The sequence below is a fragment of the Amblyraja radiata genome, chromosome 38 (assembly GCF_010909765.2).
Source record: "Amblyraja radiata isolate CabotCenter1 chromosome 38, sAmbRad1.1.pri, whole genome shotgun sequence".
In the NCBI taxonomy this organism is placed as follows: Eukaryota; Metazoa; Chordata; class Chondrichthyes; order Rajiformes; family Rajidae; genus Amblyraja; species Amblyraja radiata.
The window spans coordinates 2,560,954-2,588,867 of record NC_045993.1 but is presented as its reverse complement, the minus strand read 5'-3'; the positions used below and the strand labels follow the sequence as shown (position 1 = coordinate 2,588,867).

At 47.5% G+C, this 27,914-nt stretch overlaps 1 protein-coding gene across 1 annotated transcript; it reads right to left on the bottom strand.

Annotated features, from left to right (window-relative positions):
• LOC116966950 (cytohesin-3-like) lies at positions 1 to 27,914 on the bottom strand. The gene is made up of 13 exons (XM_033013337.1): positions 27,761 to 27,914; positions 19,588 to 19,667; positions 17,910 to 17,974; positions 17,637 to 17,703; positions 12,832 to 12,950; positions 11,137 to 11,217; positions 9,736 to 9,848; positions 8,794 to 8,942; positions 7,646 to 7,757; positions 6,899 to 6,975; positions 5,583 to 5,654; positions 1,921 to 2,075; positions 1 to 584 (listed from the first exon to the last, which is right to left on the bottom strand). The coding sequence occupies exons 1-13, from the start codon at positions 27,768 to 27,770 to the stop codon at positions 506 to 508; spliced, it is 1,179 nt and encodes a 392-aa protein (XP_032869228.1). The 5' UTR covers positions 27,771 to 27,914; the 3' UTR covers positions 1 to 505.

Below are 27,914 nucleotides of genomic sequence, written 5' to 3'. Positions count from 1 at the left end.
ATGTTCATAAGTTCTAGGCACAGAATTGGACCATTCGGCCCATCAAGTCTACTCTGCCATTCTATCGTGGTTGATCTATCTTTCCCGCTCATCATAACCCCAGACACCCGTGCTAATCTAGAATCAAACTCCGCCGTAATAATATCCATTGGCTCGGACTGCAAGTCCCGTCGATGGCGGTGAATTCGACAGATTCACCACTGATATTGTAGTCCCAATATTTGGATGGACGCCACTTGATTGTGAAAGGAACTTGAATTCTCTGCAGATGGCAATCCAGGATGCTTCTATGACTCCACCAAATGGGAGCAGCTCAGATGGACACGTTGGGGTTGCATTTTCCCAATTCCTGGAATTCCCACTTCAGGAACAGGTGCGGACGGCAACCCGAGTGGAAACAGGCAGAGTCCAACACTGCTGGAGGTAGTACGTGCAATAAATGTCATAGTGAAACCTACTTCACCGTCTTATTTAGCAGTTCAGAGGTAAGACAGAGAAGGTCTTCCTAGTTCAATTTGTTGCTGGTTAGTTTCCGTTTCCTTGCTGCCACCATGTCATAAAAAGGATCTTTCGTAATACTCGCTCTGAAATATAATAACCACAAATATGTTAATTCGCATTACTGTAATGCAAGGAATACTGTGTGCAATTTTGGTCTCCTAATTTCGAGGAAGGATATTATTGCTATTGAGGTTAGTTTCTGGGAAGGCGGGACTGACGTATGATGAAAGAATGGGTCGACTGGGCTTGTATTCATTGGAAGTTAGAAGGGTGAGGGTGAGGGGGAGGATCTTATAGAAACAGAAACATATAAAATTCTTCGCTCCATAGACGCTGCTGCACCTGCTGAGTTTCTCCAGCACTTTTGTCTAACCTAAAATTCTTAAAAGGATTGGACAGGCTAGATGCAGGAAAAATGTTGGGGGAGTCCAGAATCAGGGGGTCACACACAGTTTAAGAATAAGGGGTCGACCATTTAGGACTGAGATTAGGAAAAACGTTTTCACCCAGAGAGTTGTGAATCTGTGGAATTCTCTGCCACAGAAGGCAGTGGAGGCCGATTCACTGGGTGTTTTCACGAGAGAGTTAGATTTAGCTCTTGGGGCTAAAGGAATTAAGGGATATGGGGAGAAAGCAGGAACGAGGTACTGATTTTAGATGATCAGCCATGATCACATTATATGGCGGTGCTGGCTCGAAGGGCCGAATGGCCCACTGCGCCTATTTTTCAGTTTCTATACACTAACTGTATTTTTAACGATATAGGAACTGCCGTCATTATTATTTTAGACAAGTCGCTTAGCTTCTTTCAATTGTCCCTAATGTGTAAGCTAGGACAAGAGGGGCTGGGCTGGGCTACAGGGAGAGGTTGAGTAGGCTGGGTCTCTATTCCTTGGAGCACAGGAGGATGAGGGGAGATCTTATAGAGGTGTATAAAATCATGAGAGGATTAGATCGGGTAGATGCACAGAGTCTCTTGCCCAGAGCAGGGGAATCGAGGACCAGAGGACATAGGTTTAAGGTGAAGGGGAAAAGATTTAGTAGGAATCTGAGGGGTAACTTTTTCACACAAAGGGTGGTGAGTGTATGGAACAAGCTGCCAGAGGAGGTAGTTGAGGCAGGGACTGCCCCAATGTTTAAGAAATAGTTAGACAGGTACATGGATAGGACAGGTTTGGAGGGATATGGGCCAAGCGCGCGCGGGCAGGTGGGACTAGTGTAGCTGGGACATGTTGGCCGGTGTGGGAAAGTTGGGCCGAAGGGCCCGTTTCCACGCTGTATCTCTGAACTAAACTGAATCTGGTTCAGTTTTACTCAGAGGAAGGGTCTCGACCCGAAACGTCACCCACTCCTTCTCCCCAGAGATGCTGCCCGTCCCGCTGAGTTACTCCAGCTTCTTGTGTCATTCTTCAGTTGTACCTGATTGATTTGATCCATGTATCCCTTTCTTCCTTGGAAGGTGCAGATATTCTGTAGAAATGGTGGTTGCCTTCGACGACCCGCCCATCCGTGTCCGTCTTGCAGGCTTTGATGGTGTGGCCTTTACTGTTGGGCGAATACAGATCAAAACAATTCTGCAACATAAAACAACAAGTTGGTCAACCAACCATTGGCTTCAAAACACAAATCATCGCGCCAGCGTTCGCATTAATTTGTCCATTAGTACATTTTGAGCGGCACACTAGCGCAGCGGTAGAGTTGCTGCCTTACAGCGCCAGAGACCCGGGTTCCATCCTGATTATAGATGCTGTCTGTGCGGAGTTTGTACGTCACCAACTCCATGCTATAGCTGGGCTAGGCTGTAAGTCGGTGGGTCAAGACAGCATCTCTGGAGAAAAGGAATAGGTGACGTTTCGAGTTGAGATCCTTTTTCGGACAGACTCGGGAGAAAGGGAAACGAGGGAATAAAGACAGTGATGCAGAGAGATGTGTAAGAAAGAACTGCAGATGCTGGTTTAAATCGAAGGTAGACACAAAATGCTGGAGTAACTCAGCGGGTGAGGTAGCATCTCTGGAGAGAAGGCCATACCCTTAAGATATCCCTGAAGACAAAAGCAGCACAAAATAGACAAATATTTACCTCACTCAGAAATAAAGTCACTAAAGAAATCAGGAATGCTAAGGCAAACTTTTATATTAATGTAATAAGCAACACAAGAGGTAATGCTAAGGAGATTTGGACAAACATAAGGAAACTAACTGGAAATAATATCATCAACAAGAACATTAGGGAGTTGCAACTAAATGAAAATCTGACTAATGATCCAAATGAGATTGCAACAGCCCTTAACACGTATTTTATAGATTCTGTGAAGAACTTGACTCATAGTTCCTGTTCCGCAGTCCGACATGCTATGCCGCTGAACTCTGCTTCCCAGGTTCTTATTTTGAATGAAGTGTCTCAGCCATGGGTTAACAGGATTATTTGTGGTCTTAAAAATTCAAAAGCCGAAGATGCTTTTGGTATGGATATAATGTTTCTTAAAGCTCATAAGCAGTCACTCATTGCTCCAATTACCAGCATCATCAACAAGTCCATAAACGAATGTGTATTCCCAAATTCTTGGAAATCTGCAGTAATAACTCCCATTTTAAAATCAGGAGACCTCACTATAATTAGTAATTATAGACCAATAAGCATTCTCCCGGCAATTTCCAAGATAGCTGAAAAATGGGTTGCAGGACAGATAATTAAACATTTAAACAATAGTCCATATACCCTAAACCCAATGCAGTTTGGCTTCAGAAAATATCACTCCACCGAGACGGCACTTTGCTTCCTTTTGGAAAATATGAAGTCCAAAATTGATGCAGGTGGTGTTATAGGAGCTGTTTTTCTTGATTTACGAAAAGCCTTTGATACTGTGAACCACCAGATCTTGATGACCAAATTGTCCTATTTTAACCTCTCTTTGAGCACGATGAAATGGATTGAGTCATATATGGTACAGAGAAAACAATGTGTTAGAGTGCACAACAGTAAATCTGCAACTTCTAAAAACCCTCTTCGTGTACCTCAAGGTTCAATCTTGGGACCACTATTATTCAGTCTGTACATTAATGATCTACCAAGTAGCTGTACATCAAATGTAACTTGCCAGATGTATGCTGACGATGCAGTTGTGTATGTACATGCCAAAAACAAACATCAAGCTGCACAAGACCTCTCAGCTGCTATGATTAATGTGTCAAACTGGTTGCAGTTTTCTGATCTACATCTTAATGTGTCAAAGACTATCTGTATGTTTTTCTCCAAAAAGGCAAGTACTGATGGAGATCCTGATGTGTTTGTACATGGAACAAAACTTAAAATTGTACATGAGTTTAAATATTAAGGAATTGTGATCGATTCACAGCTCTGCTTCAAACAACAGGTGAAAAGAACAGTAAATTTAATAAAATTTAATTTGTCCAACTTTAGATATATTAGAAATAATGTAACTATTGATTCAGCCAAACTATACTTTAATGTAATGATTGTGCCATACATGACCTACTGTATAACAACTTGGTCACTGGCATGTAAGTCCACACTAAAGCCTGTTGAAATTGTTTATAAACAAGCCCTAAAAACTCTTGACAAAAAGCCCAGAATGTACCATCACTGTAACATCCTGAAGAAATTTGATCTGCTGAGCTGGGAAAACGTAATCAAATATTCGGACTTGATTTTGGTTTACAAAATCTTCCGTGGACTAGCCCCACCTCCGTTAAAGGACTTTATAAAGAAAAACACAAATAGGTCGACAAGAGCAGCCTCCAGGGGTGATTGTATAGTCCCGTTTAGGAAAAGTGTCTTTGGGCAGTCAGTATTTTCATATCGAGCGTCGCAGACCTGGAACACGATGCCATGCGTCATACGGGATCTGCCAACCCTTACCTCATTTACCAAACATCTAAAAACATGCTTACTGCAAAATCAAAATTGCAATCATAATCTACATTAAAATTATCCTATGGTATTCTTTTATTGCTACTTTTTTACTTTATTGTTTGTTTTGTTTTTGTTTTTGTCTTTTGGTTTGACCTTGTTTGGGATATGTTTACCTTGTGTCGGGACTAAAGATGGGAATTAGCTACTGGCTACAATCTTGCATATTACATGCAAATGTTTATTAATATGCACTGTCCCTAATAAAAAAAATCAATTCAGTTCAATTCAATTCAAGGAATGGGCGACGTTTTGGGTCGAGACCCAAGAGTCTCAAGTTGCTATTGAGGGAGTGCAGCGTAGGTTCACCAGGTTAATTCCCGGGATGGCGGGACTGTCATATGCTGAGAGAATGGAGCAACTGGGCTTGTACACACTGGAGTTTAGAACGATGAGAGGGGATTTCATTGAAACATATATAAGATTATTAAGGGTTTGGACACGCTAGAGGCAGGAAACATGTTCCTGATGTTGGGGGAGTCCAGAACCAGGGGCCACAGTTTAAGAATAAGGAGTAAGCCATTTAGAACGGAGATGTGGAAACACTTTTTTTCACACAGGGAGTTGTGAGTCTGTGGAATTCTCTGCCTCAGAGGGTGGTGGAGGCAGGTTCTCTGGATACTTTCAAGAGAGAGCTAGATAGGGCTCTTAAAAATAGCGGAGTCATGGGATATGGGGAGAAGGCAGGAACGGGGTACTGATTGAGGATTGATCAGCCATGATCACATTGAATGGCGGTGCTGGCTCGAAGGGCCGAATGGCCTACTCCTGCACCTATTGTCTATTGTCTGTTGGGAAGTACCCTGTGGGTTGAGGCTAAGGGTTGATATGGACCAAACTAGACTTGATGTGTGGAGTACACAAAAATGCTGGAGATTCTCAGCAGGTGCGGCAACATCTATGGAGCGAAGGAAATAGGCAACGTTTTTGGCCAAAACCCTTCCACTATTGGGAGAGGCCACATCCTCAGATCCAAAAGGACGTTCCTTCAGAACAGAGACGAGGAGGAATTTCTTTAGTCCGAGGGTGGTGAATCAGTGGCATTCATTGCCACAGACGGATGTGGAGGCCAAGTCGTTGGGTATTGAGTTTGATGGGTTCTTGATGCCTACACGAGTCAAAGGCAGGAGAATGGAGTTGAAGCACATACCAATTTTCGTGAGTCTTCCGCTGCTTTGACACTCAGGTTTTCCAATGGAATAATTCCTCTAGGTTCCTTGTCCTGTGAAACAAAAGAGCTTATTTTTATATATGCCTCTTGTTTTGAAATAGTGCTTGCTTTAGAGTAGCATATAGTCCAGTTTATTGTCACGTGTACCGAGGTACAGTGAAACGCTTTCTTGCTGCATGCCAACCAGTCAGCGGAAAGACAATGCATGATTACAATCGAGCCGTCCACAGTGTACAGATACATGATAAGGGAATAACGTTTAGTGCAAGGTAAAGTCCGATTAAAGATAATTCAATTCGGTAGATGGAAGGTAGACAAAAATGCTGGAGAAACTCAGCGGGGGAGGCAGCATCTATGGAGCGAAGGAAATAGGTGACGTTTCGGGTCGATTCTCGACCCAAAACGTCGCCTAATTCCTTCGCTCCATAGATGCTGCCTCACCCGCTGAGTTTCTCCAGCATTTTTGTCTACTTTCGATTTTCCAGCATCTGCAGTTCCTTCTCAACCAATTAGGTAAGTTGGTGGTTTTTGATTTTTAGATTTAGAGATACAGCGTGGAAACAGGCCCTTCGGCCCACCGAGTCCATGCTGACCAATGATCTGCCGGGCGCCAGTCTATCCTACACACTGGGGACAACTTACAGAAGCCAATCGACCTACAAACCCGCACGGGTTTGGAGCGTGGGAGGAAACCGGAGCCCCTGGAGAAAACTCACTGGGAGAACGTGCAAACTCCACACAGACAACAGATCGTACCTGGGTCTCTGGCGCTGTGAGGTTGCAGCTCTACCCACTATGAGCGTAATGCCCCTGTCCCACTTAGGAAACCTGAACGGAAACCTCTGGAGACTTTGCGCCCCACCCAAGGTTTCCGTGCGGTTCCCGGAGGTAGCAGGCGGTTGCCGGAGGTTGCAGGTGGTTGCCGGAGGTTGCAGGTAGTGGAAGCAGGTAGGGAGACTGACAAAAACCTCCGGGAACCGCACGGAAACCTTGGGTGGGGCGCAAAGTCTCCAGAGGTTTCCGTTCAGGTTTCCCAAGTGGGACAGGGGCATAACTGTGCCCCGCCTCTCACCCTCAAAGCTCGTCTCCCTGTCAGGCCCATTGATGCCACTGCCATCTACACACCAGGGGGAGAGGGAACAGCCACCGTGAACGTACACACCTTGAAGCCCGAAATGCTTACTGCTGTGGAATTTGGGGGGGGGGGGGGGGGGGGGGGGGGGGGGTGGAAATATTTCAAAACAAGCAGACATTTATCTTTCAATATCTCGTATAATATGATACAAGCGACTCACTGTTGTGTGCTCAAAATAATACAAGCAGTTGTCGGTCAAAATGAACCAGCGCCGTTTCCATGTTTTCACACGCCCGCCTGTAACGAGAGCAGGGAACGGGGTCAATAGACAATAGACAATAGGTGCAGGAGTAGGCCATTCGGCCCTTCGAGCCAGCACCGCCATTCAATGTGATCATGGCCGATCATCCACAATCAGTACCCCGTTCCTGCCTTCTCCCCATATCCCCTGACTCCACTATCTTTAAGAGCCCTATCTAGCTCTCTCTTGAAAGCATCCAGAGAACCTGCCTCCACTGCCCTCTGAGGCAGAGAATTCCACAGACTCACAACTCTCTGTGAGAAAAAGTGTTTCCTCGTCTCCGTTCTAAATGGCCGACCCCTTATTCTTAAATTGTGTGTGGCCCCTGGTTCTGGACTCCCCCAACATCGGGAAAATGTTTCCTGCCTCTAGCGTGTCCAAACCCTTAACAATCTTATATGTTTCAATGAGATCTCCTCTCATCCTTCTAAGCTCCAGAGTGTACAAGCGCAGCCGCTCCATTCTCTCAGCATATGACAGTCCCGCCATCCCGGGAATTAACCTTGTAAACCTTGATAGATCAGCCGTGATTGAATGGCGGTGTGGACCAAATGGCCTAATTCTTCTCCAATCACTTATGAACGTATGAGTTACTCCAGCACTTTGAGTTTTGTTGTTGTTGTTGTGAACCAGCATCTGCAGTTCCTTGTGTCCCCTCACACGTACCCAGTTTGGAAAGCCAACCTTCTCGGTCAGGATTGAAGAACGTGTGCGTTAGATCGTTGCCATCGTCTTCGGGGATCTTGAAGGGCTCATTCTTGATGCTCTCATACAGGTTCTGTGTGAAGGAATCAAGGGAAAGTTCTTTAGCCTGAAGACTTCAATTTGATTTGAAATTCCACCCAGCTGACTCCGACACGTGGCTTCTCGTCTCCGCATTCACGGTGGAGCAGCGGTAGAGTTGCCGCCTCACAGCACCAGAGACCCGGGTTCGATCTTGACTACGGGTGCTGTCTGTACAGAGTTTGTACCTTCTCCCCGTGACCCTCGTGGGTTTTCTCCGGGTGCTCTGGTTTCCTCCCACACTACAAAGAAGTGCGGGTTTGTAGGTTAATTGGCTTCGGTCTTGCCCAGTGAAGCTGTGGGTGGTATAGCAGGAAAAATGTTCCCCATGTTGGGTGAGCCCACGACCAGGGGCCACTCAGTTTAAAAATAAGGGGTAGGCCATTTAGGATTGAGATGAGGAAAAACTTTTTTCACCCAGATAGTTGTGAACCTGTGGAATTCTCTGCCACAGAAGGCAGTGGAGGCCGATTCACTGGATGCTTTCAAGAGAGAGTTAGATAGAGCTCTTGGGGCTAATGGAATCAAGGGATATGGGGAGAAAGCAGGAATGGGGTACTGATTTTGGATGATCATATTGAATGGTGGCGCTGGCTCGAAGGGCTGAATGGCCTACTCCTGCTCCTATTGTCTATTGAGAAGAAACTTTTTTTCACCCAGAGAGTTGTGAATCTGTGGAATTATCTGCCACAGAAGGCAGTGGAGGCCAATTCATTGGATGTTTTCAAGAGAGAGTTAGATTTAGCTCTTAGGGCTAATGGAGTTAAGAGATATGGGGAGAGCAAGTCTGAAGAAGGGTTTCGGCCTGAAACGTCGCCTATTTCCTTCGCTCCATAGATGCTGCTGCACCCGCTGAGTTTCTCCAGCACTTTTGTCTACCTGGGGAGAAAGCAGGAATGGGGCACTGATTTTGGATGATCATATTGAATGGTGGTGCTAGCTCGAGGGGCCGAATGGCCGGCTCCTGCGCCTACTTTCTCTGTTTCGATGGTTCTCTGTTCGTGCCGGGTCGCTGACCAGGGAGTGCCCACCTTGAGTAGCTCCTGCGGAAGGTCCCCGCCGTTGTTGATCCCTCGGTTCATGGCCACAAAGCGCTCCAGTGCCGGCTTCTCCTTCACGTTGGGGTTGTGTAGACTTGTGTTCAACATGATGATGGCAAACGACAGCACATAGCAGGTGTCTGGAGTGGAAAACACATTGTTCATGAGGCCGCGGGCGCAGATGCTGGCTTACAATGAAGGTGGCGGAGTAACACGGCCGGGACAGGCAGCATCTCTGGAGAGAAGGAATGGGTGACGTTTTGGGTCGAGACCCTCCAGAATGGAGAAACATCACCCGTTCCGTCTCTCCAGAGATGCCGCTGCCTGTCCCGCTGAGTTACTCCGGCATGTTATGTCAACTTTGTTGATTGGACCCCCCCCCCCCCCCCCCCCCCCCCCCCCCCCCAAGGGAAAGAGCAACGACTGCTTAAAGTAACTCCACAAAGCCAAAGAAGGGCCTTGCTCTGGCACGGTGGCGCAGTGGTAGAGTTGCTGCCTCACAGCGCCAGAGACCCGGGTTCGATCCTGACCACGGTGCTGTCTGTAAGGAGTTCGCACGTTCTCCCCATGACCCGCGTGGGTTTTCTCCGGGTGCTCCGGTTTCCTCCCACACTCCAAAGACGTGCAGGTTTGTAGGTCAATTGTAAATTGTCCCTAGTGTGTGTGTGTAGGATAGTGGTAGTGTGTGGGCATGGCTGGTCGGAGTGGGCTGAAGGGCCTGTTTACCCGCTGTATCTTTAAACTAAACGTCAATGACAACTCACAGCATTTTAATCCTAATCCAGAGTTTGTTTTAATTTGTATTTGTAGTCAACCATGGGACGATAAAGCTCTCAGCGTTAAGGATTGGACTGTAGAGATACAGCACAGTAACACATACATCTCTAACTAAATTAAATTGAGAAGCATGAGTTGCCACCTTGAGATACTCACCGGTTGACTGAAACACCTCCTGGTTACACTGACAGTATCGAGTGGCAAAGGCTTCCATCATCCTGTCAATCTTCTGCGCCTCTCCCGGTAACCGAAAACTCCACAGGAACTGCCTGAGTCAGGGCAACATGGCAGTGTCAGTGTCTGCACAGTAACACACACACAGGTACACGCGCACACGCACGTACACGCGCACACACACACGCACGCACAAACACACACAGGTACACGCACACACACACACACACACACGTACACGCGCACACACACAGGTACACGCGCACGCACACGCACACACACGCGCACACACACACTCACACACGCGCACACACACACATAGGTACGCGCGCGCACACACACACACACACACACACACACACACACACACACACAGGTACACGCACACGCACATATACACACACATGCACGTACATATACACATACACACACAATTGCACCCACACAGGCACACACACACACACACACACACACACACACGTGCGCACACACATGCGCACATGCCCGCACACACACAGACACACACGTGCGCACACACGCACATGCACACACACGTTTAGTCCAAGCTCAACTAAACTTTACCAATTCCCATCTCAGTTGAAAATGGCCTAAAATTAGTTTTCCCTTGACATGTATGTTTTTGGACGTTCACAGGACTGGAATATTAGATCTCGGGTTTGCCCCCAGTGGCTCAGTCTCCCTCACAGCTTCAACAGGGGAACACATCCAGCAGGGAGACCTCCCCCTCTCCCCCTCCCACCCCCCTCACTTTCCCTCCCCCCCGCCCCAGACCCCCCCTTCCCTCCCCCCTTGATTTGCATTAATACCATTAATCCTACACTAATACTACTCGTAATAATATTATTCTTGCACCACATTCGTTGCACTTTCGTACTTAGTTATGGTTGTGCTTATGTCCAGTCTAATTTCAGCCACAAGGCTATATAGCTGAGATGCAACTATCTGGGGACAGATACTGCAGCTGGGGGTGTGAATGTGGTGAGCAGGGTTGAGTGTGTTGAGTTATCGAGAACAAGCAGGTCCAGAACCAGGGGCCACACACAGTTTAAGAATAAGGAGTAAGCCATTTAGAACGGAGATGAGGAGACACTTTTTCTCACAGAGAGTGGTGAGTCTGTGGAATTCTCTGCCTCAGAGGCCGGTGGAGGCAGGTTCTCTGGATGCTTTCAAGAGAGAGCTAGATAGGGCTCTTAAAGATAGCGGAGTCAGGGGATATGGGGAGAAGGCAGGAACGGGGTACTGATTGTGGATGATCAGCCATGATCACATTGAATGGTGGTGCTGGCTAGAAGGGCCGAATGGCCTACTCCTGCTCCTATTGTCTATTGTCTATTGATCAACCGATACATGAAATGTTCTCACCTTAGCGCTTGCACCAGGTTTAGGTCGGAAAACTCATGCTGTTCCACGAAGGATTGGAGGATCCTGAGGTTTAACGTTTCTCTGTAGAGATGAGAGTGCAGCAAAGTTTCAGAGACTTGTTCACGACCAAACTGACTGGACCCACTGCTTAAAAATCCCTACTGCATTTTAACTGCGAAAGCCAACTTTATAATTTTACCTTCCATATAACAATCACTCAAATGTACTTGGTTCTTGGTTCTTGGTTTCTTGGTCCTCCAAAATATTCCAAATGGAATTTAAACTGGAGGTGGTGAAGAGAGGGCTTAAGCCAGTACTGGCCCATTATTGACCCTACTTTATTTGGGGGGGGGGGGGGGGGTGGGGTTGTGCGGCACGGTGGTGCATCGGTAGAGTCGCTGCCTCACAGAGCCGGAGACCCGGGTTCAATCCTGACTACGGGTGCTGTCTGTACGGAGTTTGCACGTTCTCCCCGTGACCTGCGTGGGTTTTCTCCGGGTGCTCCGGTTTCCTCCCACACTCCAAAGACGTGCAGGTTTGTAGGTTAATTGGCTTGGTGTAAATGTAAATTGTCCCCAGTGTGTGTAGGATAGTGTTAGTGTGCGGGGATCGCTGGCCATCGCGATGTTTAGGGATAATTTTGACAGGTACATGGATATGATAGGTTTGGAGGGATATGGGCCAAATGCAGGCAGGTGGGACTAGTGTAAATGGGACATGTTGGTCAGCATGGGCAAGTGGGCCGAAGGGCCTGTTTCCGCACTGTGTATCTCTAAAACTACAAAACTAATTCATGTTTTATCGTATTCCCTTACACCTCCAATCTGCTCAACATACTGTGGGTCATCAGAGACATGGAGTCACACTGTGTGGAAACAGACTCGTGTTATCTCAGGTTTGTATCATGCAAGTTACAGAAGCCAATCCTTGGAGTGTGGGAGGAATCCGGAGCACCCGGAGAAAACTCACGGGGAGTTTTGTGGTCACAGGGGGAGAACGTACAAACTCCGTACAGACAGCACCCATAGTCAGGATTGAACCCGGGTCTAGAAACATAGAAACATAGAAAATAGGTGCAGGAGTAGGCCATTCGGCCCTTCGAGCCTGCACCGCCATTCAATATGATCATGGCTGATCATCCAATTCAGTATCCTGTACCTGCCTTCTCTCCATACCCCCTGTTCCCTTTAGCCACAAGGGCCACATCTAACTCCCTCTTAAAATAGCCAATGAACTGGCCTCAACTACATTCTGTGGCAGATAATTCCACAGATTCACCACTTCAAATGATTTTCTCATCTCGGTCCTAAAAGACTTCCCCCTTATCCTTAAACTGTGACCCCTTGTTCTGGACTTCCCCAACTTCGGGAACAATCTTCCTGCATCTAGCCTGTCCAACCCCTTAAGAATTTTGTAAGTTTCTATAAGATCCCCCCTCAATCTTCTAAATTCTAGCGAGCACAAGCCGAGTCTATCCAGTCTTTCTTCATATGAAAGTCCTGCCATCCCGCGAATCAGTCTGGGGAACCTTCTCTGGCGCTGTGAGGCAGCAACTGGAATTGTGCAGATGTCCAGTCGAGAGCCAAGAGTGTTTTATTGTCACGTGTCCCAGATAGAACAATGAAACTCTTGCTCGTTGCAGAACCACACATTGTGTAAACATCATACATGGTGCAAGAAGTCCATCAGACTCACCTCCCTCCAAGGTAGTCTCCGATTGGGGTTTTGTGTAAACCTTCCCCCTTGTACAGGAACTTGGCAATGTCCTCTTCATTCTGACACAGCATCTTGTTCTGTATCAGGTAATCTATTCCCTGGCAAGAAAGAAAGTCAGTCATTGACAAGGGTTCAAAGACTTGTTTAGTTTAGAGATACAACGCGGAAACAGGCCCTTCGGCCCACCGAGTCCGCGCCGACCAGCGATCCCTGCACACACACACACACACACACACACACACACACACACACACACACACACACACACACACACACACACACACACACACACACACACTAGGAACAATCTTACATTTATACCAAGCCAATTAACCTGCAAACCTGCACGTCTTTGGAGTGCGGGAGGAAGCTGGAGCACCTGGAGAAAACCCACACGGGTCACGGGGAGAACGTGCAAACTCCGTGCAGACAGCACCCGTAGTCGGGATCGAACCTGGGTCTCTGGCGCTGTGAGGCAGCAACTCTACCGCTGCGCCACCGTGCCAAACCCCAAACGTTGAATGTAACATTTAGTTTAGAGCTACAGCGCAGAGACAGGCCCTTCGGCCCACCGAGTCTGTGCCGACCAGCGATCCCCGCGCACTAACACTATCCTACACACACTAGGGACAATTAACCTACAAACCTGGAGGAAAGGAATACGTGATGCTTTGAGATGCCGCCTGGCCCGCTGGGTTACTCCAGCACTTTGTGTCTTTCTTCGGTTTAAACCAGCATCTGCAGTTCCCTCCTACACTATTATTTTCGATGACGTCATGGGACCTCTGTGATCTCTTAGCAATTGATAAAATGATGGCAGGAAAAAGTTCAGCTGGTGAGTGAACTTGTTCCACGTTTACAAATAATGTTGCAGTCATCCTGCTGAGACATTTCCTGCCACCGTTTTAAAAGTATAGTTTAGATAAACAGCGGGGAAACAGGCCCTTCGGCCCACTATGTCCGCCCCGACCAGATCGGGACCCTTCTTCAGACTGTGTTCCAAGAAAGTTCCCGACTTGAGACGTAACCTGTCCACGTTCTCTCGAGATGCCATCTGGCCTGTTGAGTTACTCCAGCACTTTGTGTCTTTTTCTTGTGAACCAGCGCCTGCAGTTCCTTGTGTCTACAGTACATTAACTCTGGTGGGTCTCTCTCCAGAGATGCTGCCTGACCTGCTAAGTTACTCCAGTACTCTGTGTCTTTTTCTTGTGAACCAGCGTCTGCAGTTCCTTGTGTCTACAGTACATTAACTCTGGTGGGTCTCTCTCCAGAGATGCTGCCTGACCTGCTGAGTTACTCCAGTACTCTGTGTCTTTTTCTTGTGAACCAGCGTCTGCAGTTCCTTGTGTCTACAGTACATTAACTCTGGTGGGTCTCTCTCCAGAGATGCTGCCTGACCTGCAGAGTTACTCCAGCACTTTGTTTTTTTTCTTTTGCCTCACCCTTTCACTTTCCCTTTCCCTATCCCGCCATTAGCCTTCATTCCAGAGCATTCTCTCTACACCTCCTCATCTTTCATCCATCCATCCGATCACTATCTTGGATCTAGCCAACTTATCTTACAGAAGTGTATCAAATCAGGAGAGGAATAGATCGGGTAGACGCACAGAATCTCTTGCCCAGAGTGGGGGAATCGAGGACCAGGGTACAAAGGTTCAAGGTGAAGGGGAAAAGATTTAATAGGAATCTGAGGGGTAATTTTTTCACACAGAGGGTGGTGGGTGTATGGAATGAGCTGCCAGAGGAGGTAGTCGAGGCTGGGACTATCCCAACGTTTAAGAAACAGTTAGACAGGAACATGGATAGGACAGGTTTGGAGGGATATGGACCAAACGTGGGCAGGTGGGACTTGTGTAGCTGGGACATGTTGGCCAGTGTGGGCAAGTTGGGCCGAAGGGCCTGTTTCCACGCTGTATCACTCTATGAGTCTAAAAGACCTTGCCGACACTAGATAAGTGCCGGAAACAGGTCGATGATCTTGAATGATGCAGTCTTTTCTAAGTATTCCATTGTCCTTAACTCTCAGTCGATCTTAGATGATAAATATGACAGTGTAACTAGGTCACTCGAGCCCACAAACCTCACTTGTTCTATTAGATGATGGATGATCTATGACTCAACACCATTGATGTCATCTGCCATGATGTAGAGGAAGGAACCGCAGCTGCTGGTTTAAACCGAAGATGGAAACAAAATGCTGGAGTAACTCAGCAGCATCTCTGGAGAGAAGGAATGGGCGATGTTTCGGGTGGAGACCCTTCTTCAGACTGAGTCAGGGGGTGCGGGAGGTACAGAGATAAGAAAGTGTAAGGTGTAAGAACATCTCTGTTTGCTTTGTTGCCACCTTCTCCAAGTTAACAATGATCTGTTCTGCATTTTCCTAGATCTCCATCCCCTCTTTCTCCTTCTCACAGCTTGCATAGTCAGGATGGAACCCGGGTCTCTGGCGCTGTGAGGCAGCAACTCTACCGTTGTGCCATCGTGTCGGCCTATTGTAGAGCAGAGGGATCTAGGAACGTGGTTGTGGAGTCGCACGTTGGCGAGGTGGTCAATAAGGCTTTTGAGCACCTTGGCCTTCATCAGTCAGAGTATTGAGCATAGCGGTCGGGAGGTCATGTTGCAGATGTACAAGACGTTGGTGAGACCACATTTAGAGTATTGTGTTCAGTTCTGGGCACCGTGTTATAGGAGAGATATTGTCAGGCTGGAAAGGGTTCAGAGATGATTTACAAGGATATTGCCAGGACTAGAGGGTGTGAGCTGTAGGGAGAGGTTGAGCAGGCTGGGTCTCCATTCCTTGAAGCGCAGGAGGATGAGGGGTGATCTTATCGAAGTGTATAAAATCATGAGAGGAATAGATCGGGTAGAGTCTCTTGCCCAGAGTAGGTGAATGGAGGACCAGAGGACGTAGGTTTAAGGTGAAGGGGGAAAAGATTTAATAAGAGCCTTCTTTACACAAAGGGTGGTGGGTGTATGGAACGAGCTGCCAGAGGAGGTAGTTGAGGCTGGGACTATCCCAACGTTTAAGAAACAGTTAGACAGGTACATGGACATTCGGCCCTTCGAGCCAGCACCGCCATTCAATGTGATCATGGCTGATCATCCAGAATCAGTACCCCGTTCCTGCTTTCTCCCCCATATCCCCTGATTCCGTTAGCCCAAAGACTGGACAGGTTTGGAGGGATATGGACCAAACGCAGGCAGGTGGGACTAGTGTAGATGGGACATGTTGGCCGGTGTGGGCGAGATAGGCCCATGCAGGTCACGGGGAGTAGGCCATTCGGCTCTTCGAGCCAGCACCGCCATTCAATGTGATCATGGCTGATCATCCCCAATCAGTACCCCGTTCCTGCCTTCTCCCCATATCCCCTGACTCTGCTATCTTTAAGAGCCCTATCTAGCTCTCTCTTGAAAGCATCCAGAGAACCTGCCTCCACCGCCCTCTGAGGCAGAGACAGGGTTACTCCGGTACTCAGCAGACGGAGCAGAGAGATTGATTTCTTTGCAAGTAACAGTTGCTGAGGAAACAGAGTTGGGTTTCTCCACCATCGAGGCCCTCATGGTGTTGCTTCAGCAGAGCTCCACTCTGCAAGTGCATCTCATGCAGCTTCCTGCCTTGCTAACTGAGCCAAACATGAAGAGAAATAGCTACCTGCCTGTGCACAAAAGCCCGAGCTCTATCTACAAGGCAGTAACGCTGTCTCAACCAGAGAACTCCAACATAGAAACATAGACAATAGGTGCAGGAGTAGGCCATTCGGCCCTTCGAGCCAGCACCGCCATTCAATGTGATCATGGCTGATCATCCAGAATCAGTACCCCGTTCCTGCTTTCTCCCCATATCCCCTGATTCCGTTAGCCCAAAGAGCTCTCTCTTGAAAACATCCAGTGAATTTGGCCTCCACTGTCTTCTGTGGCAGAGAATTCCATGGACATTTGGGGGAGAGTGCAAGATATCTTGGAGGGAGAGGTGATGGAGGGTTGGGGGGGGTGGGAGGAAGTCCATGCATTAGTTACATTAGTCTGAAGAAGGGGACCAGCCCAAAATGTCACTTGTCCAAGTCACAAGTCAAGGGCAGTCACGGTGGTGCAGCGGGTAGAGTTGCTGCCTCACAGCGCCAGAGACCCGGGTTCAATCCCGACTACAGGTGCTGTCTGTACGGAGTTTGCACGTTCTCCCCGTGACCTGCGTGGGTTTTTCTCCGAGATCTTCGGTTTCCGCCCACACTCCAAAGACGTGCAGGTTTGTAGGTTAATTGGCTTTTGGTAAATGTAAAAAATTGTCCCTAGTGGGTGTAGGATAGTGTTAACGTGCGGGGATCGCTGGTCGGCACGGACCCGGTCAAAGCCTCGCCCAATGTAAGGTGGATGCGGATGAGGGAGTTTATGATCGTCAGGTGGGTGGACAAAGGCCAGATGGAAAGGAGATAACCCTCACCATCTTCCAGTCCCGCCTCAAGACCCATCTCTTCACCTCTGCCTATCCTTAGCCCCACGTCCCCCTCCCTTTTCATCTGTGCTTGAATTGCCTCATATTGTGTTTTGAATTGAATTCTGTCTTTAATTTGTGTACTAGTCATGTCTCTACTATTTATTTAATTCCGCCTACATGTTTTTCCTCTACTTGCTAAATTTTTGTAAGGTGTCCTTGAGACTCTTGAAAGGCGCCCATAAATAAAATGTATTATTATTATTATTATAAAAGAGTGTAAGACAAGGAGAGGAGAGGTGTGGAGTTACACTTGTCGGAGAGAGGTGATGTACACTGAGGAGAGGGTTGGTACCTTTTTCGGATCCATGTTGAATTTCTTCCTGCCTACAGCCATCAGTTTGTTCCTTTCTGCAATTTTGCTGAACGGAAGCAAAGGAAAACTTGATTAACTTAGTTTAGAGATACAACACGGAAACAGGCCCTTCGGCCCATCGAGTCCTGGCTGGCCATCGATCACCCGTTCACACTAATTCAATTTTGAGAGGTGCTGGCTCGATGGGCCGAATGGCCTACTCCTGCACCTATTGTCTATTGTAACTGCATGGTCAAATTGGCTCGGACTCACCTCTCCCCTGCTTGATTGAAGTTCTCTAGGTCCGCGATGACCTGAGCAATCTCCATCTTCAGCTTCTGAAGAGTGAAAATAGTTGCAGTTAGGAAGCACGTCGGGAAAAGTTGGCAGGGCTGGAGACAGGAGGCATCTCCAGTAAGTAGGAGAGAGAGGGGGGAGAAGGATTAGGATGTAAGGGCAGATAAATACAGTGCAATTTACAATGAGGTCAATATAGTTGTCGCTGCCCTTTGTGTGGCCACTCTTTGCATACCTTGTGGATGCAAAACGATGAACCCCACCGAGACTTGTCACATGTGATAATAAAGCTTCATTCATTCATTAATCAATTCATCACTTAATTAATCAATTAGCCAATCAATTAATCAGTTAGTTAATCACTTAATCCATCAATTAATTAATCAATTAATCACTTAATTAAGCAACTAAGCAATTAATTAATCGGCCAACTGAATTAATTAATTAACTGATTAATGGGCGAGGTGCTTGATTAATTAATGGATTCACGATTAATTAATTGGTCAATTAATTGATGAATTGATTATTAATTGATCAATTAATTAATTTAATTAATCGGCCAGTCGATCAATTAATTATTTAGCCGATTAATTAATCAATAAATCCATTAATTCATTAGATCCATTAATCCATTAGAGAATTAATTAATTAATTAATTGGTCAATTGGTCGATTACTTGATTAATCAATTAATTGATCAATTAATAAATCAATCCATCAATTAATTCACCAATTCATTAATCAATTAATCGATTAATTAATCAATTCATTCATTCATCTATTCATTCATTTAAGGGAAGCAAGTGAGAAAAGACTGCATTCATGTAGCGCTCCGACACTTTCTTTCAAAGTGCCCTGAATTCTTTTAGATATTTTTCTTCAGAAGCCCCGGCTAAAGTGGGAGACAGAGCAGACAATTTATACACAGCAAGACGCCACATTGAGAAATGTGAGAAGGAGCAGACTGCCAGAATATTTCCCCTGGGGTGGAAGTGTCCCGGGAGGGAGGGTTTTGCTTTAAGGTGAGCGGGAGAAAGTTTACATGGGATGTGCGGGGCAGGTTTGTCACCCAGAGGGTGGGGCGTGCCTGCAACGCACTGACGAGGGGGCGATGTTCGGATATGTTTAGAGGTATAGCACGGAAACAGGCCCTTCGGCCCACTGAGTCCGTGCCGACCAGCGATCACCTGTACACTAATCCTACCCTGCACACTAGGGACAATTTCCAGAAGCCAATTAACCTGCAAACCTGCATGATTTTGGAATATGGAAGAAACCGGAGCGCCCGGAGAAAACCCACGCAGGTCACGGGGAGAACGCGCAAACTCTGTACAGACAGCACCCGTAGTCAGGATGGAACCCGGGTCTCCGGCGCTGTGAGGCAGCAACTCTACCGCGTGGGTTTTCTCCGAGAACTTCAGTTTCCTCCCACACTCCAAAGACGTGCAGGTTTGTAGGTTAATTAAGTGTGTGTAGGATAGTGTTCGTGTGCGGGGATCGCTGGCCGGCGCCGACCCGGTGGGCCGAAGGATCTGTTTCCGCGCTGTATCTCTAAACTGAACACAACTAAATTGGTTGAGCCTGGCATCATGTTTGGCACAGACATTGTGGGCCGAAGGGCCTGTTCCTGTGCGGTTTTGTTTTATGATCCATACCTGAATGTCCTCCAGTAGTTCCTCCTTGTGTATACGTATAACGTGGACCTCTTCCTGCTCCACTGACGTGAGTTGTGACTCTGAGGGACGAGAGGGTGGAAGAGTTGCATTGAATGCCCAGAACATCACACCAACCCACTGAAGAAGGGTCTCGACCCAAAACGTCACCTATTCCTTTTCTGCAGAGTTGCTGAGACATTCCAACTTTTTGTGACTATCTTCGACGCAAGCCAACCCCCCTTCCATCGACTCCATCTGCGCCTCACGCTGCCTCGGCAAGGCTGCAGATGCTGGTTTAAATCCAAGGTAGACACCAAATGCTGGAGTAACTCAGCGAGTGAGGCAGCATCTCTGGAGAGAAGGAGTGGGCGGTGTTTCGGGTCGAGACCCTTCTTCAGACAGAAGAAACATTGCAGCATAATGTACTTCTAAACATGTTCCTAGAGTAACATCCACTATTATATCTGAACATCAGTACGTCACCGATCTGTCTGAAATTAATGTTCGCAAGTCAGAGGTTAATCATGCCTGATCTATCTCTCCCTCTCCACCACTGTACGGGTTCTTGGTTCTTGGTTTCTTGGTCCTCCAATATATTCCAAATGGAATTTAAACTGGAGGTGGTGAAGGGACGGCTTAAGCCAGAAAGGGTTATTGGGAAGAAAGAGCTACGTTATATTTAGTTGCATCTGGTTGGGTAACTATAGTAGGGTGGAGATTATTCCATGCTTTAATTGTGCGGGGGAAGAACGAATTGCTGTACACATCTGTCTTTGTAGCTGGGATCACAAATTGGATCGAATGCCCTCGTCTGCTCCTAATTGGTTTGGGTTTGGTGTAGGTCTTGTAGTCTATGTCGAGCTGACCATTTAACATTTTGTAAAAACAGGTCAAACGGTGAGCTTCACGTCTGTCTGTCTTGGAGAGGGTTCCTTCCACCCCAGAGAATTCAGAAGTTGCGTGATACTCGCTTCTCTCTCATAGGTGTTAGTAACAAATCGAGCTGCCTGTCTTTGGACACGTTTGATGGAAGAAAAAAGAAAGGGTGTCAGGGGTTACGGGGAGAAGGCAGCGGGTCAGAATGGGGTTGAGAGGTAAAGCCATGATTGAATGGCGGAGTAGACTTGATGGGCCGAATGGCCTAATTCTGCTCCTATCACTTCTTCTTGCGTATGGCATGCACAGCCTAAAGTTGTAGGACAACTTGTTCTATTTGATCTTCCGTTTGTGCATGCCGGATTGATTGCGTTCGTCGAAACAGGGCGGACCACGTGAAGGTTGCAATCTCCCACCCCTATCCTATCACTTATGAATCTGCCAATCTCTGCTTTAAAAATATCCACAGCCTTCTGTGGCAATAAATTCCACAGATTCACCACCCTCTGGCTAAAAAAAAATCCTCCTCGTCTCCTTTCTAAAGGAACGTCCTTTTATTCTGAGGCTGTGCCCTCTGGTCCTAGACTCTCCCACTAGTGGAAACATCCTCTCCACATCCACTCTGTCCAGGCCTTTCACTATTCGGTAAGTTTCAATGAGTTACCCCCTCATCCTTCTACACTCCAGCGAGCACAGGCCCAGCGCCGTCAAACGCTCATTATGCTACGTGATCTCAGTCATCCCTGGGATCATTCTCGCAAGCCTCCACTGGACTCTCTCATGCACCAGCATATCCTTCCTCAGATCCGGGGCCTGAATTACTCACTGAGTCCATGTTCTGACTCAGTTGAGCATTGCCTGCTGCTTAGAGCGTGTGGATGGCGGAAACAGGTGCTGTTATCATGAGGAGGAACTAACTCCTGCAATTCCCCATTCTCAGCCCAAACTTGGCTGCCTGCCTTGCAGGAAGCAGCCGGTTCGTGCGTGACTGAGAGAGGGTTTAGTTTAGAGATGCAGCGTGGGAACAGGCCCTTCGGCCCACAGAGTGCATGCTGACCAGCGGGGTGTGTGTGTGTGTGCGCGCATGTACATAAAAATGTGTGTGTTTATACTTATATTTATACTCGACCAAGAGCAGAACCCCTTGGGTCCCGTTCCCCAACGCAATATTCCACCACTCACCCATAGCCCCCAACTGCGCCGCCATTTTCAATTGTGACAGGTCCCCATTGTGACGCGAGTCAAAATGTGTGAGCACGACTGCGACTTTTTATTAAAGTATAAAATGTCAATAACTTGTAAAATATAACATCAATCTGAACAAAACTTGCTGGTTCACACCGCAGGACAACGGGGAGTAAGGTGGGCCAAAGATTGTAGCGCTATCGTGTACAGCTTTGGCGGAGTTTCAGGAACACACATACAAAAAAACAAACAAACAAGATGAGAGTTTTAGTAATATATAAGATGATAGATAGATATATGATATATTTCAATGAGATTTCCCCCTCATCCTAATCTCCAGCGAGTATAAAAAATGCTTCAATAGTTGTGAGAATGGTTGGGCCATCATGAAAGGTGTGTGAAAATGACAAACCGCACTATCGACTCACCCAACCTCACCTCCCCCTCCATCCCCATCATTCCTTCCGTTACATTAATGAGCAATCCAGTTTCAGTTTTAATGTACTCTGCCACACTGCGCCAGAACTGACCTGCGGGTTTGATCCTGACCGCGGGTGCTGTCTGTGTGGAGTTTGCACGTTCTCCCAGTGACTGCGTTGGGTTTCCTCCGGGTGCTCCGGCCCACAATCTCTGGCGAAGAGGGATGGGTGACGTTTCATCGGACATTCCCGACCTGAAATATCACCCATCCTTTTTCACCAGAGACGCTGCCTGGCCCGCTGAGTTAAGGGATTCTCCCACTTACGCGACCTTTACAGGCGACTGCCGGCACCCGTGATAGGTCGCCAAAATTTTCAACATGTTGAAAATTCAGCGGCGACCAGAAAGACTCTTTGGAGACCTCTCACGGCCATACAGGCTGTCTTATTCACAATGAGTATAAAATATAGACAATAGGTGCAGGAGTAGGCCATTCGGCCCTTCGAGCCAGTACAACCATCCAATGTGATCATGGCTGATCATCCCCAATCAGTACCCCGTTCCTGCCTTCTCCCCATATCCCCTGACTCCGCTATCTTTAAGAGCTCTCTTGAAAGCATCCAGAGAATCGGCCTTCACTGCCTTCTGAGGCAGAGAATTCCACAGACTCACAACCCTGTGTGAAAAAGTTTTTCCTCGTCCCCGTTCTAAATGGCTTACTCCTTACTCTTAAACTGTGGCCCCTGGTTCTGGACGCCCCCAACATCGGGAACATGTTTCCTGCCTCTAGCGTGTCCAAACCCTTAACAATCTTACATGTTTCAATGAGATATCCTCTCATCCTTCTAAACTCCAGAGTGTACAAGCCCAGCCGCTCCATTCTCTCAGCATATGTCCTTATGAACTGGGGAGGAATTCAGAGTTAACACCATCCATGGCGATCCAAGATGTGGCCTAAGTCAGGCTACTCTTTGTGTGTTAGTCAGAGACTAAACTGAAACTGTGATACGTGTAGGAAGGAACTTCACTTGCTGCTTTACACCAACGATAGACACCAAGTGCTGGAGTAACTCAGCGGGTCAGGCAGCATCTGTGGAGAACATGGATAGGTGACGTTTCACAGAGTGCTGGAGTAACTCAGCGGGTCAGGCAGCATCTGTGGAGAACATGGATAGGTGACGTTTCACAGAGTGCTGGAGTAACTCAGCGGGTCGGGCAGCATCTGTGGAGAACATGGATAGGTGACGTTTCACAGAGTGCTGGAGTAACTCAGCGGGTCGGGCAGCATCTCTGGAGAGAAAAGGAATGGGTGATGTTTTTTGCCTTCCTGTAACTGTAAGCTGCGGACAGCCTGATTGTAAACATGTACACTCTTCACGCTGAGCTGATAGCTTGCAGCAAAAATGCTTTTCACTGTACCTCGGTTAGGCGTGATGACAATATATAAATGAGCTAAACTAAACTATTCACCTCACGAAGCAAAAAATAATTAGAATGTGGCAAACGTGGGCGGATGCTGAAAATAGTGACCATCAGATTGTCATCAAACAGCCTCGTCGAGATCATCTTCGGACGAGAGAGAGCTGTTCTGGTGGCGTTTACAAGGAGCACATTTGCAAGCGAGACGGGTGTGTGGTCAAAGGCCGAGCCATTTGCAAAACCACATCCTGCCCGCCCGGCATCAAGACCTGTAGGTGTCGAGTCTAGGTAGACACAAAATGCTGGAATAACTCAGCGGGACGGGCAGCATCTCTGGAGAGAAGGAGAGGGTGACGTTTCGGGTCGAGACTGAAGAAGGAATCCTCATTCCTTCTCTCCAGAGATGCTGCCTGTCCCGCTGAGTTACTCCAGCATTTTGTGTCCACCTTCAGCCCCGAGACCTCCTCTGTCTGAAGAAGGGGTTCGGCCCGAAACGTTGCCTATTTCCTTCGCTCCATAGATGCTGCTGCACCCGCTGAGTTTCTCCAGCACTTTTGTCTACCTTCGATTTTCCAGCATCTGCAGTTCCTTCTTAAACACTCCTCTCTATCTATCTGCTTATAGAAACGCGAAGTGCTTCCGTGTCAGTGTAACATGGACCGGGCTGGCTGCCCGCAGTGACATAGTAGGCCGGGGGGGCCAACCCTCCCCCTGCAAAAGTCCCCTGGTGGTTTTAACTATGGTGCAGAAAACAAACAAGCTATCAGGCAAAGAGCACAAACAAAAATACCAAAGTCAAACGCTCTCGTCGAAAATCCACTTCTTACTCACAAGGCAGATCTATCTGCCTTCTGACAAGGTAGACAAAATTTTGGAGTAACTCAGCGGGTGAAGCAGCATCTATGGAGCGAAGGAATAGGCAACGTTTCAGGTCTAGACTCGACACCTATTTCCTTCGCTCCATAGATGCTGCCTCACCCGCTGGAGTTTCCCCAGCCTTTTTGTCTGCCTTCGACTTTTCCAGCATTTGCAGTTCTTTCTTAAACATGCCTTCTGACAAGCTCAGTGCTTCTTGCCCTCACGGCCCAGAGCCCCGGGTTCGATCCCGACTACGGGTGCTGTCTGTACGGAGTTTGCACGTTCTCCCCGTGATCCGTGTGGGTTTAGTCCGGGATCTCGCGTCTCCTCCCACACTCCAAAGACGTGCAGGTTTGTAGATTAATTGGCTTGGTATAAATGTGCATTGTCCCTAGTGTGTGTAGGATAGTGTTAGTGTGTGGGGATCACTGGTCGGCACGGACTCGGTGGGCCGAAGGGCCTGTTTCCGCGCCATATCTCTAAACTTCACGACAGCACAGGGACAGGCCCTTCGTGAGTTCATAAGTTGTTTTTTATAGTTTGGTTTCGAGAAACATGCCATTCGGCCCATCGAGTCCATGTTGACCAATGATTTTCGCAAACTAACACTATCCTACACCCACTAGGGGAACTTTGTGGGCTTCGTAACTGTCACTGTATGTCATGTTGTTACTTGTGGGCGGAGCACCAAGGCAAATTCCTTGTATGTGAATACTTGGCCAATAGACTTACTTACTTAGTTCGTGTTACCCTGTTCATTGCTATTTTTTGCATATATTTCATTAATTTGTTCTATATATCTCTACATCACCGTCTATATCTCTCGTTTCTCATTCCCCCGACTCTCAGTCTGAAGAAGGGTCTCGACCCAAAACATCACCCATTCCTTCTCTCCAGAGACGCTGCCTGTCCCACTGAGTTACATAGAAACATAGAAAATAGATGCAGGAATAGGCCATTCGGCCCTTCGAGCCTGCACCGCCATTCAATATGATCATGGCTGATCATCCAACTCAGTATCCTGTACCTGCCTTCTCTCCATACCCCCTGATCCCTTTAGCCACAAGGGCCACATCTAACTCCCTCTTAAATATAGCCAATGAACTGTGGCCTCAACTACCTTCTGTGGCAGAGAGTTCCACAGATTCAACACTCTCTGTGTTACTCCAGCATTTTGTGTCTATCTTCAATGATAGGAGGCAGATTGACATCAACCAGGGCGGGCTTGATAGTACCGTCTAATCCAACTGGCAGGGTTGAATGAAGAGTTAACTCTGCTTCTCTCCCCACAGACGCTGCCTGACCAGTGAATAGTTCCACAATTAAACCTGTTCTCGTAAACTGTAAAAATACATTTCACACTTCGTAACCACAAGGTTCCAGAAGGCAGATCTTCTCTCCTTGACTCCTCACAAAGATTTGCAGAAAACCCTGTGATCTTCTGCATGAGAAACAGAATACAGCGAAGAAAGAGTGCATTCAGCCCATCTTTCCTGTGCTAGCTCTTTAGTTTACTTTAGTTACACTTAAATTAATTTAGTTAAGTTTGTTATGGGTTTGGACACACGTGTACCCGATGTTGGGGGAGTCCAGAACCAGGGGCCACACACAGTTTAAGAATAAGGGGTAAGCCATTGAGAACGGAGACGAGGAAACACTTTTTCTCACAGAGAGTGGTGAGTCCGTGGAATTCTCTGCCTCAGAGGGCGGTGGAGGCCGGTTCTCTAGATGCTTTCAAGAGAGAGATAGATAGGGCTCTTAAAGATAGCGGAGTCAGGGGATTTGGTGAGAAGGCAGGAACGGGGTACTGATTGGGGATGATCAGCCATGATCACATTGAATGGCGGTGCTGGCTCGAAGGGCCGAATGGCCTACTCCTGCACCTATTGTCTATTGTCTGTTGTCTATAAGTTTAGTTTAGTTAAGTTTAGTTAAAGTTAATTTAATTTGGTTTAGTTTAGTGGCGTTAGAGATACAAAGCGAAAACAAGCCTTTCAGCCGACCAAGTCCAGCGATCCCCGCACACTAACACTATCCGACACACACTAGTGACAATTTACACTTGCACCAAGCCAATTAGCCTACAAACCTGAAGGTACACAAAATTGCTGGGGAAACTCAGCGGGTGCAGCAGCATCTATGGAGCGAACGTTTCGGGCCGAAACCCTTCTTCAGACTGTTCTTCAGCCTACAAACCTGCACGTCTTTGGAGTGTGGGAGGAAACCGGAGCACCCGGAGAAAACCCACGCAGGCCATGGGGAGAACGTATAAACGACAGCACCCGTGGTCAGGATCGAACCCGGGTCTCTGGCACTGCAGATGCTGTAATCCTGAACAATACACAGAGTGCTGGAGTAACCCAGCCGGTCAGGCAGCATCGGAGAAAAAGGATAGGTGATGTTTTAGGACGGAATGTCTGAAGAAGGGTCCCAACCCGAAACGTCACCTATCCTTTTTCTCCGCAGATGCTGCCTGACCCACTGAGTTACTCCAGCACTTTGTGTCTATCTTCAGGTGGGTCGTAGGGTTAGTTTCCGTGCAAATCTTTCTATCAGTCAAAACACCCTCAGCAAGAGGCAACGATGTCTTAGACAGCAGCACAACCAACACCTGGAGATAGTTGCAGGAAGGAACTGCAGATGCTGGTTTAAACCTTAAACCGAAGTTAGACATAAAAAGCTGGAGTAACTCAGCGGGATAGGCAGCATCTCTGGAGAGAAGGAATGGGTGACGTTTCGGGTCGAGACCCGGAGAAAGTTTCTTACTTGTTAAGGTATTATCGAGTTATCACCTGCCCCACAGCCAACAACGGACCATTGTGGGCTCCACATATCCTTGATCATTATTGCTTTCTGCATATCTTCCATTTATTTGTCCTAAGTCCCGTCTATCTCTCTCGTTCCCCTCCCCCCCTGACTCTCAGTCTGAAGAAGGGTCTTGACCCGAAACATCACCCATTCCTTCTCTCCAGAGATGCTGCCTGTCCCACGGAGTTACTGTCTATCTTCGGTTTAAACCAGCATCTGTAGTTCCTTCTTACACACAAGGTCATAAGTGATAACTGCAGAATTAGGCCATTCGGCCCATAAAGTCTACTCCGCTAATCTATCTCCCCCTCCTAACCCCATTCTCCTGCCTTCTCCCCATAACCCCTGACACCCGTACAAATCAAGAATCTATCTCTTAAAAAAAAGTCTTAAAAAAATATCCACTGACTTGGCCTCCACAGCCGTCTGTGGCAAAGAATCCCACAGATTCGCCACCCTCTGAATAAAGAAATTCCTCCTCATCTCCTTTCTAAAGGAACGTCCTTTAATTCTGAGGCTGTGATCTCTGGTCCTAGACTCTCCCACCAGTGGAAACATCCTCTCCACATCCACTCTGTCTTTCACAATTCTTCAAGGTATTTCTTACCTTCTTCCATGGCTGTCCTCGCCTCTTCACAAAACGATTCACGTGCGGTGGGGCAGCGGAGACGGGGGGCAGAGGGATTACAGAGTCGCGCTGCTCTCTGTACAGTCGGCCGGCAGAGCTCAAACCACTTCTCTCAGCGCAAATAGATGCTGCT